Source organism: Saccostrea cucullata, unplaced genomic scaffold (genome assembly GCF_032062105.1).
Source record: "Saccostrea cucullata isolate Sc308-1 unplaced genomic scaffold, CSIRO_AGI_Scuc_v1 ctg103, whole genome shotgun sequence".
NCBI lineage: Eukaryota > Metazoa > Mollusca > Bivalvia > Ostreida > Ostreidae > Saccostrea > Saccostrea cuccullata.
This window is the reverse complement of record NW_026937060.1, coordinates 336,299-351,057: the sequence shown is the minus strand read 5'-3', so window position 1 is coordinate 351,057 and position 14,759 is coordinate 336,299. Positions and strand designations below refer to the sequence as shown.

The following is a 14,759-nucleotide window of genomic DNA, read 5'->3' as shown; positions in this document are numbered from 1 at the left end:
CCGTTGGTAAAATTAATTACCATTGGCATGCCAGTGGTACCAATGTTTTTTGCCAATGGTATATTTTTCTGCAGACAGTCTAGAGTGTGGTTAATGTTGGTAAATGACGTCACAGCTAGTTATCGACATGGCAACAAGCTAGAAAGACTTGGATCCCGGATTCACAATGAAATAAACGATTTTTCCTCTAAGCCTTTTTAACAAATCATGCCAAAATCACATAAAAATCATATCAAACACTTAAATTCATGACTTTGAAGTATGATTTAGACATGATCCATTAAATGGATTATATAAAAGTCATAGATGTGGCAACTAAAGAAGTGTGTTCCTGACGTGGTTTGTTTCTCGACTCTGAGTCTGCTATGATTTTCTTGAGAATCTGGCTTGTGCCAATAACTAAGAAGACAAAGAAATCTGTAATTCAGTATTACCAACGTTTCCATTGGACTCCCATTGGTAACATTGGTAAAATAGTTACATTTTTATGCCAATATCCGTTCAGGGTTTATTGGTACAGTTGGTACCAATGTCAAATTATTGCACCAATGGTATATAGAAAGTTGGTACTAATGGTAGAACTGTGAACGCACCCCTTGGTTTAGTGTAAAATTCATCGATTCGAGTGCCATTCAAAACGTTTCACCCGTTCAAAGGACAAATAAAATGCTGACGACTTTGTTGCACAATGACATGCTGGTGAGATAATTATGTGTTAGTTTCAAAAGTATCTGTCTGTAAATTATTTTCCTCCCCCAGGTTTTAAACTGCCAGTGGTAGCTATTGCATATTGTCAGCGACATTGTTTAGATCTCTGTTATAGCTTACAGTCTAAGCATCATTCTTCAGAAAAGGGTTGCTTATGCATCAGATGTAATGAATAAAACTATGGGAGAAGTTTAGTCCATTTGAGGAAGAAATAAACAATAACCTGAAGAAATAAAGAAAAAATTCAACTATTAAAAGGCAAAAATATACAAATATATACAGGCATGAAGTATCATTTGTATCAGCCAGTAAAAAAATTTACACTTAATTGAAAAAATGTTCACCCTACTCTCTAATACTCCCTGTCTGTTTTATGATAGGAATTATATAATTTTAGGCATCAAGTAAATTTTAGAACAATGCCTACACATTCACCGAACACATATAAAAAAAAATGAAGATATATTGAAAGACATTTAAAGAATTGATTTTTTTTACATACATATTGACCAACATCACAAAATTTATATAACTGGCCCAAACTGGCAGATGATGAAATAAGCAATGTTCTACTTTCGTATTTGTAAGCATTATGTGTCCAGTGGTAAGGAGCCTATTAGAATGGCATAAAAAAAGAATGTACAAATGTTAATAATTGATTTATCAAAAAAAAAAAAAAAATTATTTTCTTCTCATTCGGGACATTTTTATTCTCATGTTCATAACTAAACCTAAACATAAAAAAAATGCTGGCCTTGTAATGAAGAAAGGGGCCTCTTTCAAAATAGATAATTTCAGGGCTGCTGGGTCAGGGGTACCAGGGGGGTACTTTGACTAAAAATAAATTAATGCTTTGAAATCTGCCCTTTGATAAGCAATGGTGCCTCTTTACAAATTTGTGAATTTCATGGCTTTTGGATTAAAACACGAACCAAATACAATCACTGGAAAGTTGTTGCATGATACTCAGGTGACCTATAAGGCCCGTGGGCCTCTTGTATTTTAAATATTTTTTAATATTAAGATATAATGTTAAAATTTAAATATTTATACTAAATATTTCCAGTGAGGAGGATATCTTTAAGCTGATGTGGCCGGAGGGAGCACAGAATATAACGGAGACCACCAAGAGACCCATCACAGCTGGTACCAACTTCAAAAACTCCATCATAGCTCTAGTAGACAATCTAGCTACGAAGGTTGGTCGTCTTCAAAACTTGAACATGAAATTTTGCATGTAGCGACATTTTTGTCCTCATTTTATTCTTTTCACTTTTGACTTCATCTGCAGTGAGATAAATCAATTGCAGCTAATCTAATAGTTTCTTTCATTTTAGATTCATGTATATTATGTATTTTATTCAGTACATTATGATAACCTTAAATTTGAATTAAAATCAATGGGTGTGATTTCAAGCTTTAAGAGAAACAATACTCTGTTAACAGAAATGCACTGATATATCTTTTGAATACAGAGGGTTTTTTTCCTTTGCATAAACATTTGTTTAAACCTCTTTCTCTCTTTGAATTGATGCATATTTTGTTCATAGTACCTGTGATAACCTTTACATTTGACAGGAGCCCCACTATGTCCGTTGTATCAAACCCAACGAAATCAAGTCAGCAAGTGCATTTAATGATGAGCGGGTCCGCCATCAAGTGATGTATCTCGGTCTGATGGAAAATGTCCGGGTCAGAAGAGCAGGTTTCGCGTTCCGTATCACTTATGTCAGATTCCTACAGAGGTAAGGGACAAGATTTATTACTAGGAATCTCAGTATCTCCCCTTCTAGTCAAAATCCATTTGTTTATTTGAAGAAAGGTAGCTTAACAAGGAAAAGACTGTGAAAGAATGTCTCAGAGTTATTATACCCCACGCAACTAGTTGCGGGAGGTATAATGTTTTTGACCCGTCCGTCAGTCAGTCAGTCCGTCAGTCAGTCAGTCCTCTTTTTTTTGTCAGCGCAACTCCTCATAAGCCGCTGCACAGAATTTCGTCAAACTTTGCAGGTATTTAGGACACAATGTGTAGATGTGCATATTACCAGGAAATTCCGATTCCATTATTTTTTCCGGGAATTTCCCCACTTTTTAACTTAGGCATTTGGCCATACCTTGAATATAGAGATGAACAGGTTGTCAGCGCAACTCCTCATAAACCGCTGCACAGAATTTCGTCAAACTTTGCGGATATTTAGGACACAATGTGTAGATGTGCATATTACCAGGAAATTCCGATTCCGTTATTTTTTCCGAGAATTTCCGCACTTTTTAACTTAGGCATTTGGCCATACCTTGAATATAGAGATGAACAGTTTGTCAGCGCAACTCTTCATAAACAGCTGCACAGAATTTAGTCAAATTTGCAGATATTTGGGACACAATATGTAGATGTGCATATTCCCAGGAAATTCCGATTCCTTTATTTCTTCCAGGACTTTTTGCACTAAAAACTTAGGTTTTTGGCCATACCTTTTACATAGAGATGAACAGTTTGTCAGCGCAACTCGTCATATAAACCACTGCACAGAATTTCGTTAAACTTTGCAGATATTTAGGACACAATATGTAGATGTGCATATTACCAGGAAATTCCGATTCCTTTATTTTTTACGGGACTTCCCGCACTAAAAACTTAGGTTTTTGGCCATACCTTTTATATAGAGATGAACAGTTTGTCAGCACAACTCCTCATAAACCACTGCACAGAATTTCGTTAAACTTTGCAGATATTTAGGACACAATATGTAGATGTGCATATTACCAGGAAATTCCGATTCCTTTATTTTTCCGGGAATTTCCACACTTTCCAACTTAGACTTTTTGGCCATATTTTGAATATACAAATGAACAGTTTGTCAGCACCACTCCTCTTAAACTGTTGTACATGGTTTCGTCAACCTATTCAGATATTTAGGACATATTCCATTATTTTATCCCAAAGAATTTTGCCTATTATTCAAGAAAATTTCTCACCCCCCACCCCCCACCCAACCACTTCAAATTAATGTTTGGATTTGTATAATGCCAAGAAATTTTGATTCCATTATTTATCTAGAAACTTCATTCCACATTTAAATGTCCTCATATGCAAGACATTTTGATGTGAAGATTTTTTTGCAATTATTGCCCTTTTTGATCTATACTATGTATTAAAGTGCACCAGCTGTGCCTTTCATTCTGTGTTTCACCATCAAGTTTTGGGGGAGCGTGGGGTATGTGAGCTAGCTCACTTTTTCTTTCATTTTAAATGAAATTTTCATGCTATGTATAGATTTTGAAAAAAAGTTTGTCAAAACAAAAATAACCTTTATCCAAATTATAATGTAGTATAAATTTCATTTTTTTCAATGTACATGTATCTAAACAATGATCTTAAATTGAAAAGTACCGGAAATTATCATTTTAAAAAGTGTTTGTGAAGTAAGGGATTGCATTGAAGCATTTTCTATTTTTTCCATCATGCATACAAGTGGTATGTATTGACATTATCAAAATAAAGAATTAATTAATTATACGACTTATCTTTCTAACAGGTACAAGTGCACCACCCCATACACCTGGCCCACTTTTTCAGGTAATGATAGCGAGGGGTGTAAGAAGATTCTGCAGACCCTGGGTCACGAGGGGGACGTCAAGTACGGGAAATCCAAGATCTTCATCCGCTCCCCCCAAACCCTGTTCTCCATCGAGGAAACCCGCTCCCAGAAAATCCCAACCATTGTGATCTTCCTACAGAAGGTGGGTGTTTATGTTTTATGGTCAGATCCTTTGACCTGAAAGTTGAAAAAAAATCCTTTTCCACTTCCTTTAAAAATTCCCACTTGGGAAATACACATTGAAAGCAAAGTGCCAAATTTGTTCAATTTTGATTTGTTATTTACATGCTATAAAACTTTTTAAATGGGATTCAAATTTTTCAGAATAAAAATTTCTGTCCAGCATTGGGTATGGGGGTGGGGGTTGGGATAGAAAATTAGGCAGAAGCTTGTGTGCATTGAACATGTTGAATGCAGTTAAAGTAAGACTTGATGGATTTAGCAGTTAGTTACAAAATATTTGATCTTGTACATAGCAAAGGTTACGGTATTTGGGGGAATATAATACGCATTTTTTTTCCTAAAATAAATTTCTGTGAGAAAGGGATGCGTATTGTACATCACAATGGAATTTTGATAAGTTTTTCTTTCAGGTGAAACACGGCTATCATACATACATACTGTAGTATTACCTAGAGACATATGCAATTTCTTTTGTTTATCGCCATATTTTAAACTTCGGAAAGTTATTGTTGGAAGGTATGCTTGTTAAAAATTTCACTTTCATAATCTTTTGATACTAAAATAACATGAAAAAGCAAGTTAAAAGTAATTTGAGCTGCATGTTGATCGTCTCCGAGTAGGCCGCCATTACCGAAGTTATTTTTAGACGTTCACTCATGCCTATGTTACGTGCTTCCGTAATGATCTAGTGCACATGCACCTTATCTGCCAGACAATTAGTAATAAGTCATTTTTTAATGAAATACAATAAAATAAAAATTTATATAAGGTTTTAAATAACTCAATGAAAATCTGCTGCAACATAAACACCCCTCCATACGTCCCAATGAAAGGAAGCCAATGTTGTGACACACGTGCGCTGTTCAAATGATAATTACCTATCAACACCCCTCCAGGCAATTAATTGTCTACCGACTCCAAAGCAATGTTTTTACAGTTAGAGCAATGTTTATTTACTGTCCTGTTAATTGCTTTGATTATTTTCTTTGTTAAAAATTGGGGGGTCCGTTTATGACCTTTAGTATGTGTGAGCATGTGTTGATTACGACACATTAAACAATTAAACACTTGTTAAATGTAATTTTACCTAATCTTATACTTATCGGCCTCTTTTTTAAATGATTGAGAGTTGACAAATGAAATATGAATTATGCTAAACTTAAGTGTTATCATTTATTGGTGCTCTTTAGAAAATAAGATATCCGCGAAAATTCAGAAGAGAAAAATCGTAGTCTTTTTAAATACTTTGATGATTCAATTTCGTGTACTGTTAAAAAATTGTAACATAATTTTCAGCATGATTACCTAGAATCAAAATTAAATATTATGATTAATGTTAAAACTTTCAACAATATCTCATGCTTTGTTGAAATAAAATTATTTCATCTAAGAATATGGCGACGCATAATTTCAATATCACCGTAACTATGCTTAAAAAAAATTCTGCTAATACTTTTACGCAACATTATCTTGTGCTTTGTTGAAATAAATGAATAAATAATTTTCTCAAGATTGCTGCGATATGGAATGTCAGGATCAAGAGAAAGTTATAAAGTGTTTATTTTAAAAAAGATGTGTTCAGTGAATTTTTGACACTTTATCCTCGCACCGATTTTCGTAACAAATTACCGCGATTTTCAAAGTTCAGAACATCACTTGGTAAATTTTTCGGTTGCGTATAATACATCTGAACTGCGTTTTTTCCCTCAGTTTCAGACTCAAAAAGGGGGGTGCGTATTTTACATCAATGCATCATCAGCCAAATACGGTAATTCCACAGGGAAACTTGTATGTCAACAGTTATATGTTATATCGGATCATTTAAAAATATGATTTAAATCTAGGAAATGTTTACTTTGATCTAAAGCAGAATATTTAGCGAAGATTTAATTTTGGCATTATTAGCAAGGGTGCTTAGATTGCTAAAATTGAATATTGCTAAAAATTGATTGAATTTTATTTGTAGCTTCTTAAGTGAGCATTTTTAAATTGCTAAAATACATCTCGCTAAAAATAAAATACCAGTTTTTAAGGACAAATAGCTGAATTTGCGTCTCGCTAAAATTTTCCACATTAATTACATGCAGGTATTTAAAATTTTTCTGTAAATTTATCATTTATTATTGTAGATGTGGAGAGGAGGGAATGCCAGGAGAAAAGCCAAGAAGATGAGGGCAATATACCTTATCATGGACCGCTTCAAGAAGTACAAAATGAGGCAGTATATGAAGAACTTGGTAGAAAAATTCAAGTAAGTCTACTTATCCCCAGAACATGTTGTGTGCATGTAGTTTAAGAGATTTGTTGGGAGTAACTAATGTTTGAGTTTCCTTGCTGAAGGGAGATAATTAGCTGGTGGTTGCTTTACTGGGAAAAGGTTCTTTTCCACTGCAATATGGATATTATTGAAGTTTTATGTGTAAAATGGGAATTAATTGAAATTAATGATGAGCGTGTAATGAAATACATTTAATATACAATCAATACTTATAATACTGTACATGCAAATATAAACTAAACTAAAAAAGAAAAGAAAGCTAATATATTTATGCATTTTCATTATTAAAAATGCAACCTTTTCTTCAATTGTTGAGAAATTTGTAATTTTTGCTCCACCCCTCTCCGCAAGTCCAAAATGGAAATTGTAAAACTATCTCTTATTGGCCTGTTGTAAACCTATACATGTTCTTTTGATATATTTTTCAGGAATGTTAAGAGGATGAAGGATTATGGGAAAAGTGTGGAGTGGTCACAACCACCTGCTAAGCTACAGAGTCTGGTGGATCTGTTAAAAAGAGTACATGGAAGGTAGACATGTACTGTAGTCATGATCTTGTTTAAATGCTCTTTTAAAAAAATATTTTTCAATATTGCACAAAGTAGTGTATATTATGTAGCAAAGCCAAAAGGTTCCATTTGTTGGTTTTCTTCAAAATGGCTTATAAAAATTTTGAAAAAAAAGGGTGGGGGAGAGAAGAGATAATATGTCACTCTACAGTGTATACATACTTACAGGTGGAGAGCAAACATGATTTTGAAGGACGTTCCCAAACCTGAATGGCCTATGTTAAGGATAAAGGTTTGTGCTGCCTATGCCCTGGGAGGTCGAAGGTCAGACTGGGGATCTCGCAGGAAATGGGAAGGAAACTACTTAGCAATGGTGAGTGACTGGGAATTCATATATACTGAACAATTTCTGCATATATGTAAAGGTTTAGTTTAATTAAAAAAAAGAGCTGGAGTGCAAACTTTCAAATGTATATCATCAGAGATTCATTAGTTTAAGTTAGTACATGTAGTTCAATGGTAAATTTTAAAATCTTTATTTTTCTGAAGCTTAAAAACAAGACAATTAACATGATAAAGGTTTCATATCTATAGTAGATTTAATTTGTAGTTCAATTCCTACGTAAATTGATAAATACAATTTGACAATGTTTAATTGATGTGTCTGTGATCTTATTCCCCCCCCCCCCCCCATTTACATGTACTTGGTAATTAAAACTGTTATTGCCAATAGATGATCAAGATTAATTACATTTAAGAATTTTTTTTTTTCCAATTAGGGTCCAATTAAAGTATGTTTACATAAAAATTGACATGCATCTGATTCCAAAATATTTTTTTTCCAAGAAAAACAATTATCACAGGGCTCTTCCTTATGAAATAAAATCAATAAAGCATTGCAAAATTATTTTTAATTGGTTATATTTTTCTCCCAATCAAAAGTTATTTAGCCTAAATTGTTTAAGTAATATAAAAAAATTTCCCCCTGCAAGGACTGTTTCAAAATTATATAAATATGTACTAGGGAAGTCAACAGTTTGTTAAATCCATCCCTGAACTGTCATAAACAATTCCTTATAACAACGCCCTGCTTAAACTGAAGATAATTTATAAATAAGCATTTCAAACAGCAAAAAATAGTTGAAAAATTTTGAATCCTTAATGTTTTTTGTTTAACGTCCCACTCGAGAATTTTATGTTCACTCCTATAGAGACGCCACCACTTACTGGTGGACAGCAGCAAATTTTGTCCTATATTCGACACTCAGGGTCATTGAGCAGTGAGGGATCTTTTTTGTGCAAGCATCTGCTGCGACACGGGACCTCAGTTTATACTGTCTCATCAGAAGGGCCGGTCTCCACGTCCCTCATTGGGATTTCAACCTGCGACATAAGAATCAACTTCTTTCTCTGTGACTATAGAAGCAGACGCTCTACCATTGTGCTACACAGGCAACTCTATATGCCCAGTGACACATTCCTCAAACATCAAACCCTTCCCATTCCACCATAAAACATCTTGTTCTTGAACAGTCTTTAATGATAAGAACTTTTTTCCATTAGAATTAAGAATAAGAAATCTACTCAATAAATTTAATTTAATAATATAGTGTATTTTGAAAGAAACTTTATGCATGTTGTATAATAGTACATATAAATAATTAAGTACTAATCAAAATTCACAATCTTTTCTTTCTGCTTGAATGTAGTTTTAACATTTTTAAGTGTCTACTTAATAAATGCAGTGCCAATTAGTTTTCATAGAACTATATTTTATTAAACTGCAAGTGCATTCGTTATGTGCAATAATATGTTGAAATGATTCATTTTCATGAGATTGCCAGATGTTTAGTTGAAAAATTTAGATAAAATTTTTTTTTATGATGAGCACTTTAAAATGTTTGTATTATTGTTCAAACTTCAGTTAACACTATTATTTTCATGTATATAATCATCCATCACTTTTCAAAGATAGAAACTATATTTACACAGTTGAAATTCAGTATCACAAACACTGATACATGAAAGGTCCTGCCATTTGATATGTTGAAGTGAGATGGAAGTTCAAACTTCTCTTTTAAAAATTTGGATGCATTTTAATCTAAATATTTCAAAGTTTTTTCTTGGTCCTATTGAGTTCAAGACATTGAGGTTTGACTGCATATAGCGGCAGATCTGTAGCATTATGGTTTTATATATTTGTCTTTGACTATATCGCTACAGATCCCGTAATGCAAAAAAGGTGCAATTTACGGTGCAATATTTTTTGCGCACTTTTGGGGAAAATTTCTCACATTCTGTAGCCAATATGTGTATTTTATCCACCTCCCAACCATTTATAGTTGTCTCTACAGGCAGTACACTCACTTCAAGTGAATTTTTAGGAAAATCTAACAAATAATTTTAATCAAGCGAGTTTTTCACTTGTAGAGACGACTATAAAGGGTTGGGAGATGGGTAAAATTATACAGATTAGTTAAATAATGTGCCTAGAATTAGGGAGTAAAAGGTAGTTAATTGACGGATGCTGGAAAGTGGAGAAATTCTCCCCATAAGTGCGCAAAAAATATTGTGCCGTAAATTGCACCTTTTTTGCATTACAGGAACTGTAGCGTTATGGTAAAAAAATATATATATTTTAAAAAACCATAATGCTACAGATCTGCAGCTAGACTGCATATTGAAATCATTTGTTAGTCTTTATTGTATGATTCTATTATTCAAAGCTTTTTGGTATACTGAAAATTTATCATTTAATCATAGAATGAAATGTTATTAATTACGGTTATTTTTCAATTAAAACAATGATTTAGCTACCCTCAAAGAACAATTATCATATTTACTTTGCCCTTTCGTTCTTGTGAATATTGTACCAATCAAAAACAGCAATAATTGTATGATATTTCAGGGAATATGAAAAAAGCGTTTACCAACTTTATGATTAAGTTTGTTTTCTTTAGGAGAGATCTGAGGTACTGTATAGAAATTGTAGGCACGGACTGAGCATGGCTAGAGGCTGGGTGCTGTGTACCTCACAAAAAAAGCCCCAACAACTGCCTGTTTTCACTATATATAACATGAAGAAATAATATGTATACAAACTGGGCTGCTGCAAGGTTCAGGGTTAAGTCCTTGATTATTCATACAATGTAAATAAGTCTTAATCATGCATGAATATAATGAAGTATAATGAAGAGTTATATGCATAAAGCAGTAACAGCTGTCCACAATTAGGTAGTAACATATTTAAATTTTTTTTTAATTTCAAGAATGAGCATTGGTAAAGATAAGATCTTGGCCCAGACATAAATTTTTTACTTCAAAATGACAACATGATTTTTTCTCTGTGGTATGAAAAGATGCACAAATTTATGCCCCCCTTTTTACAAAGTCATCAGTTTCAGGTTTACACACTGTAAAATTTAGAAAAATTAAAATGTGAGGGCCCTTAATATTTTGATGTGATGGTCCTTAAGATTGTTGTTTATGGTGAGTTAAGGCAGTTGTTGTTAGATTTCAAGTGTACACCCATATTTTAGATTTACCTTGAACCTTTAATAGAAACATTCTTCTTTGAAATTCCAAGCACATGAAACATCTTTAATGAAGTCATCTTTAAACATAAAGTTAATGTGAAATGTTACAATGTTACAAGTAATCTGCAAGAACTCTTCTATGTTTTGAGGTAGAGAATCTAGGTCACCCAATGATGGTGACCAATCACCTTCTGATAGAAGATTTTCTTGGAAACTTTTTATTAAAGAAATTTTGATACAGTTATAAAAGTCTTCTTTTAATGACTCTCTTTCAACATTTTGCACAGACTAGTATTTTGATCTACTTCTAATTAATTCACATGTGATGTGTCATTGTAATGTAAGCAATCACTGTTCCTTAAAGAAAGATTTAAAATGTTCACTTCCTTTTAACTGGTATAATTATTGGTGTACATTTTAATAAAGCCTATAGGGCATTTTTAAAAGACTATTGAAATTGACCATTTCTCTTTTTGAAACTATATATTGTCTCAACTGGTTTTTCATATCAACTAAGTTTAATTGATTTTGAAATGATACTGTGTACTCCTTTAATGATAATTTAATGGGGGCCTTGAAAGTCTTCAAAGTGATGAAGTGGCATTAAGTTGATAAATGAATGTAAAAGTTAAAACAATTTTGTAAACATGATAAGTATAAAACAAACAGATATTTAATCTCTTGGTAAAAATCAGTGTTATTTTGAGAAACACCATGCAGTTTCAAAGCCACGTGTTTCTTTCCAGTAATAAATGCAAGTAACAGTGAAGAAAAATTTTAAAAAGATCCATTTCATCCCTTTTAAAATGAAGAACAAAAAAAAAAATTATGGGAAAAAAAGTTTCTCAAAAAGAGAGTGGGAGCAATGTCAGGGTAAGAACTTTCACAGAGAATGCAATGTATAGATAAGCATTTGATGAATAAACAGTAAACCATCAAGAAGTCATCAATTGTAAAGATGTATAACTGGTTACTGAAAACAACTCTTGTAGTTGGGACTATGGATAGAGGTTTTAACTAACTAGCTACATGTTAAGTACTTGACAATGTATTACTGACTGGGATGGACTCATTATTTATACAATGTAAAGCAAACAGTTTGGATATGGATATGAGAAATCTGGGAAAACTGGATGTTATTTTGAGAATTTTTAGCAGGATAAGCAGCTGTATTTAGTCAATTTAGATATATTTTAGTTGCTAAGCTAAGAACTAGTGCTGTTTACAAATATGAAACTGTTATTATTGTATGTACATGCAGATAATATGGTACAAAATTCCTTTGCTTATATATATAATGTATAATTATGACACAATTATATTTGTAAATCAGCTTTTATCGGCAAGTCATTTATAAGAAATCATAGTATTATTGCGAGATATTGATTGATTTCTTCATTGTTATCTACAATATGAAGGATGTCAATGTCTCAGTACACAGTGAACATGTAAAACAATGCATGGTATCTATAGTTATAAAGTAAAACACACTTATATAACAAAGTGCCTGGAACATTTGAGTTTTGCTTACTGCTCACCGGTAGTTAAAATCCAAAATTGTTAATGTATGTCAGGTTCACAATATACTTTAAAGTCTGGGGAAATGAAAATCACTTCATTGTAAGCATTAGTTCTTGTAATTTTGTAAGCTATAAATGTGTTTTACTGTATTTATTAGTAGGCTATGGACCCATATAACTATACAATCATGTATATAATGATATCTTACATGTACCCATGAGATGGGAATTAGGTTATATCTCTACACATCTTCAAACAGTGTATAGGTTTAACATAAAACCATTAGAAGCACAAAAAATTGACTCTGGTCTTAAGTTTTGACCTTGATACATTTACCCAAGGCCATAAGGTCAAGTTCAAGGTCACTAGCAGAAAAATTTTGTAAGACATGTTTTATTTGATAAAGAGAAAACTTGTCTAATCTATATAAGACATGTATATAACATGACTCTCCTCCAAGGCACCTGATCCCACCTCTGAGATTTCCAGGCGTCTGTGTTTTATGCCCTCTTATCATAATTTGTTTTTTTTTTTTTTAAATCTATCACTTAATTATCACCACATTTTACAAATCTTCCAGATCCATTTTAAGCAATTGAGTTTATTGCCTGGGACTTAAAATTGACTCCATTGTAGGCAAAAATTTGTGTTTTGAATTAGAAAAGTTTCCTATTAACATTTCTTTTTTTTATTGCTACTTTGTTTATAGTAATGTTAATTATCATCACATTTTACAAATTTCAGACTAGAATTTTAAGAATGAGTTTATTGCCACAATTCTTTAAAATTGTTTATTATTTGACCTTATTTAATGATATTTATGAACTTTAATTTAAAACTGTTTTATTTGACCTAGCTTATTTATGAAATTTATGAAAGTCCATGAGGTTAGACCGCTCTTTGATTTTAACAAACATGACATTTAAAAAAGACTGGTGAATCATAAAGTTCTTGAAAATGAAAATCCCAGGCTTCATGCACATACCATCTAATAAGGCATTCATGTTTGATTTCATGTACATACATGAGAGAAAAATTATATAAGTTCCGTAATTATTATCTTTGTGTTAATTATACTTTAAGGATCAAGAGCTGTATTAATAAGGCAAATTTTCTACTTGCCATTGCTTCTTAATTTTTTTTCTTTTATGAAATATGGATATAACTGAGCTGCATTGTATCATGAATTGTTCAAATTAATCAGCATCAATTTTTTTTCTTCATTTTCAGTCAAAAGACAACAGTAATACAGCAGATTTTGTCACCAAGATGAACCATCTGAAGTCACATGACAATTTCTCCAAGATCTTGTTCTCCTGCCATGTTAAAAAGGTATATACATGTATAAACTTTTATTTCCTATTTAGCTTATAACATAAGTTTTAATTGGTCGTTGGAGTCAGCCGTCAGAGTGATTTTCACATTTTCAAAATCTGGGCCAATTTCAACCAAACTTTACAAAGTTCCTTGGGTAACCTTTGGCCCTTTTCCAAGGGGATAATTATTAATATACATGTATGTAAGTCTTTTTGCCATTTCATTCTTTCAGAGAAGGTGTAATTTTTACATAAAGCTGATCTTTAAAAATCTTCTTCTCAAGACATTGGTATTTCAGTGTAGAAAGTTTATTTAAATCATGATAATATTTTTACATAGCAATATATAGGAAAAAACTTTATAAATCTTCTTCTCAAGACAGTTATGTTTTATTGTAGATTCAAATTTGTTCATACTTCCAACCATTTTACAAAATATATAGGAAAAATCAATCATGCAATTCAGTGACTTTTCTATGTGTAATTGCTTTGGGATTGCTTAAAGTCATGTACATTTGTACCATATTTAAACAATAAAATGCGTAAGTGGGTTATGTAAATTTTTTCTGCAATAGCTGCGACCGTTAATTCCAGTAATAACAAACAATGAAAGACAATTTGTTGTTTATATTTATATCTGTTTAAATAATCATTTAAAGAAGGATTAAACAGTTTAATTATTGTATTAATGATGCGAAAGTCTTTGTATGTTTCATTGATGGAACAGCCACTGAAACTTTCAGTTCTGAGATGTGTGCTTTTTCTTAAATTGCTCAGGTGAGCAATGTGCGACATGCTTAATGTAACACAAGATTTGATGCAGTCATTAACGCAAAGGGTTTTCTTTACCCTTGATTGAACCTGGATAACTATTAATGTACATGTAAAAAAAAAACTATTCAGTGGAAAATGTAAATATAGTATTCCTTAATTATATACATAACCACAATTCGTGAAAATTTTGTCTCGCTAATCCTTACTAAACACTTTTTGCCATTCTTTCAGAGAAGGTGAAGTCATAAAGCTGATAAGGCATTGGTATTTCAATAGAAGGATAATATTTTACCCTGACATTTATGTTTTATTGCATACTATTTCAAAATATAGAG

At 32.2% G+C, this 14,759-nt stretch overlaps 1 protein-coding gene across 3 annotated transcripts in view; it reads left to right on the top strand.

Moving 5' to 3' along the window:
• Positions 1-14,759, top strand: part of LOC134247153 (unconventional myosin-Id-like) — a 42,292-nt gene that overhangs the window by 21,918 nt on the left and 5,615 nt on the right. For all 3 annotated transcript variants that reach the window (XM_062729491.1, XM_062729490.1, XM_062729492.1), the window contains 7 exons: positions 1,775-1,907; positions 2,287-2,453; positions 4,245-4,449; positions 6,620-6,741; positions 7,197-7,298; positions 7,506-7,650; positions 13,565-13,666. In XM_062729491.1, coding sequence (XP_062585475.1) covers positions 1,775-1,907; positions 2,287-2,453; positions 4,245-4,449; positions 6,620-6,741; positions 7,197-7,298; positions 7,506-7,650; positions 13,565-13,666 — 976 coding nt within the window. The remainder of the gene's footprint in view (positions 1-1,774; positions 1,908-2,286; positions 2,454-4,244; positions 4,450-6,619; positions 6,742-7,196; positions 7,299-7,505; positions 7,651-13,564; positions 13,667-14,759) is intronic.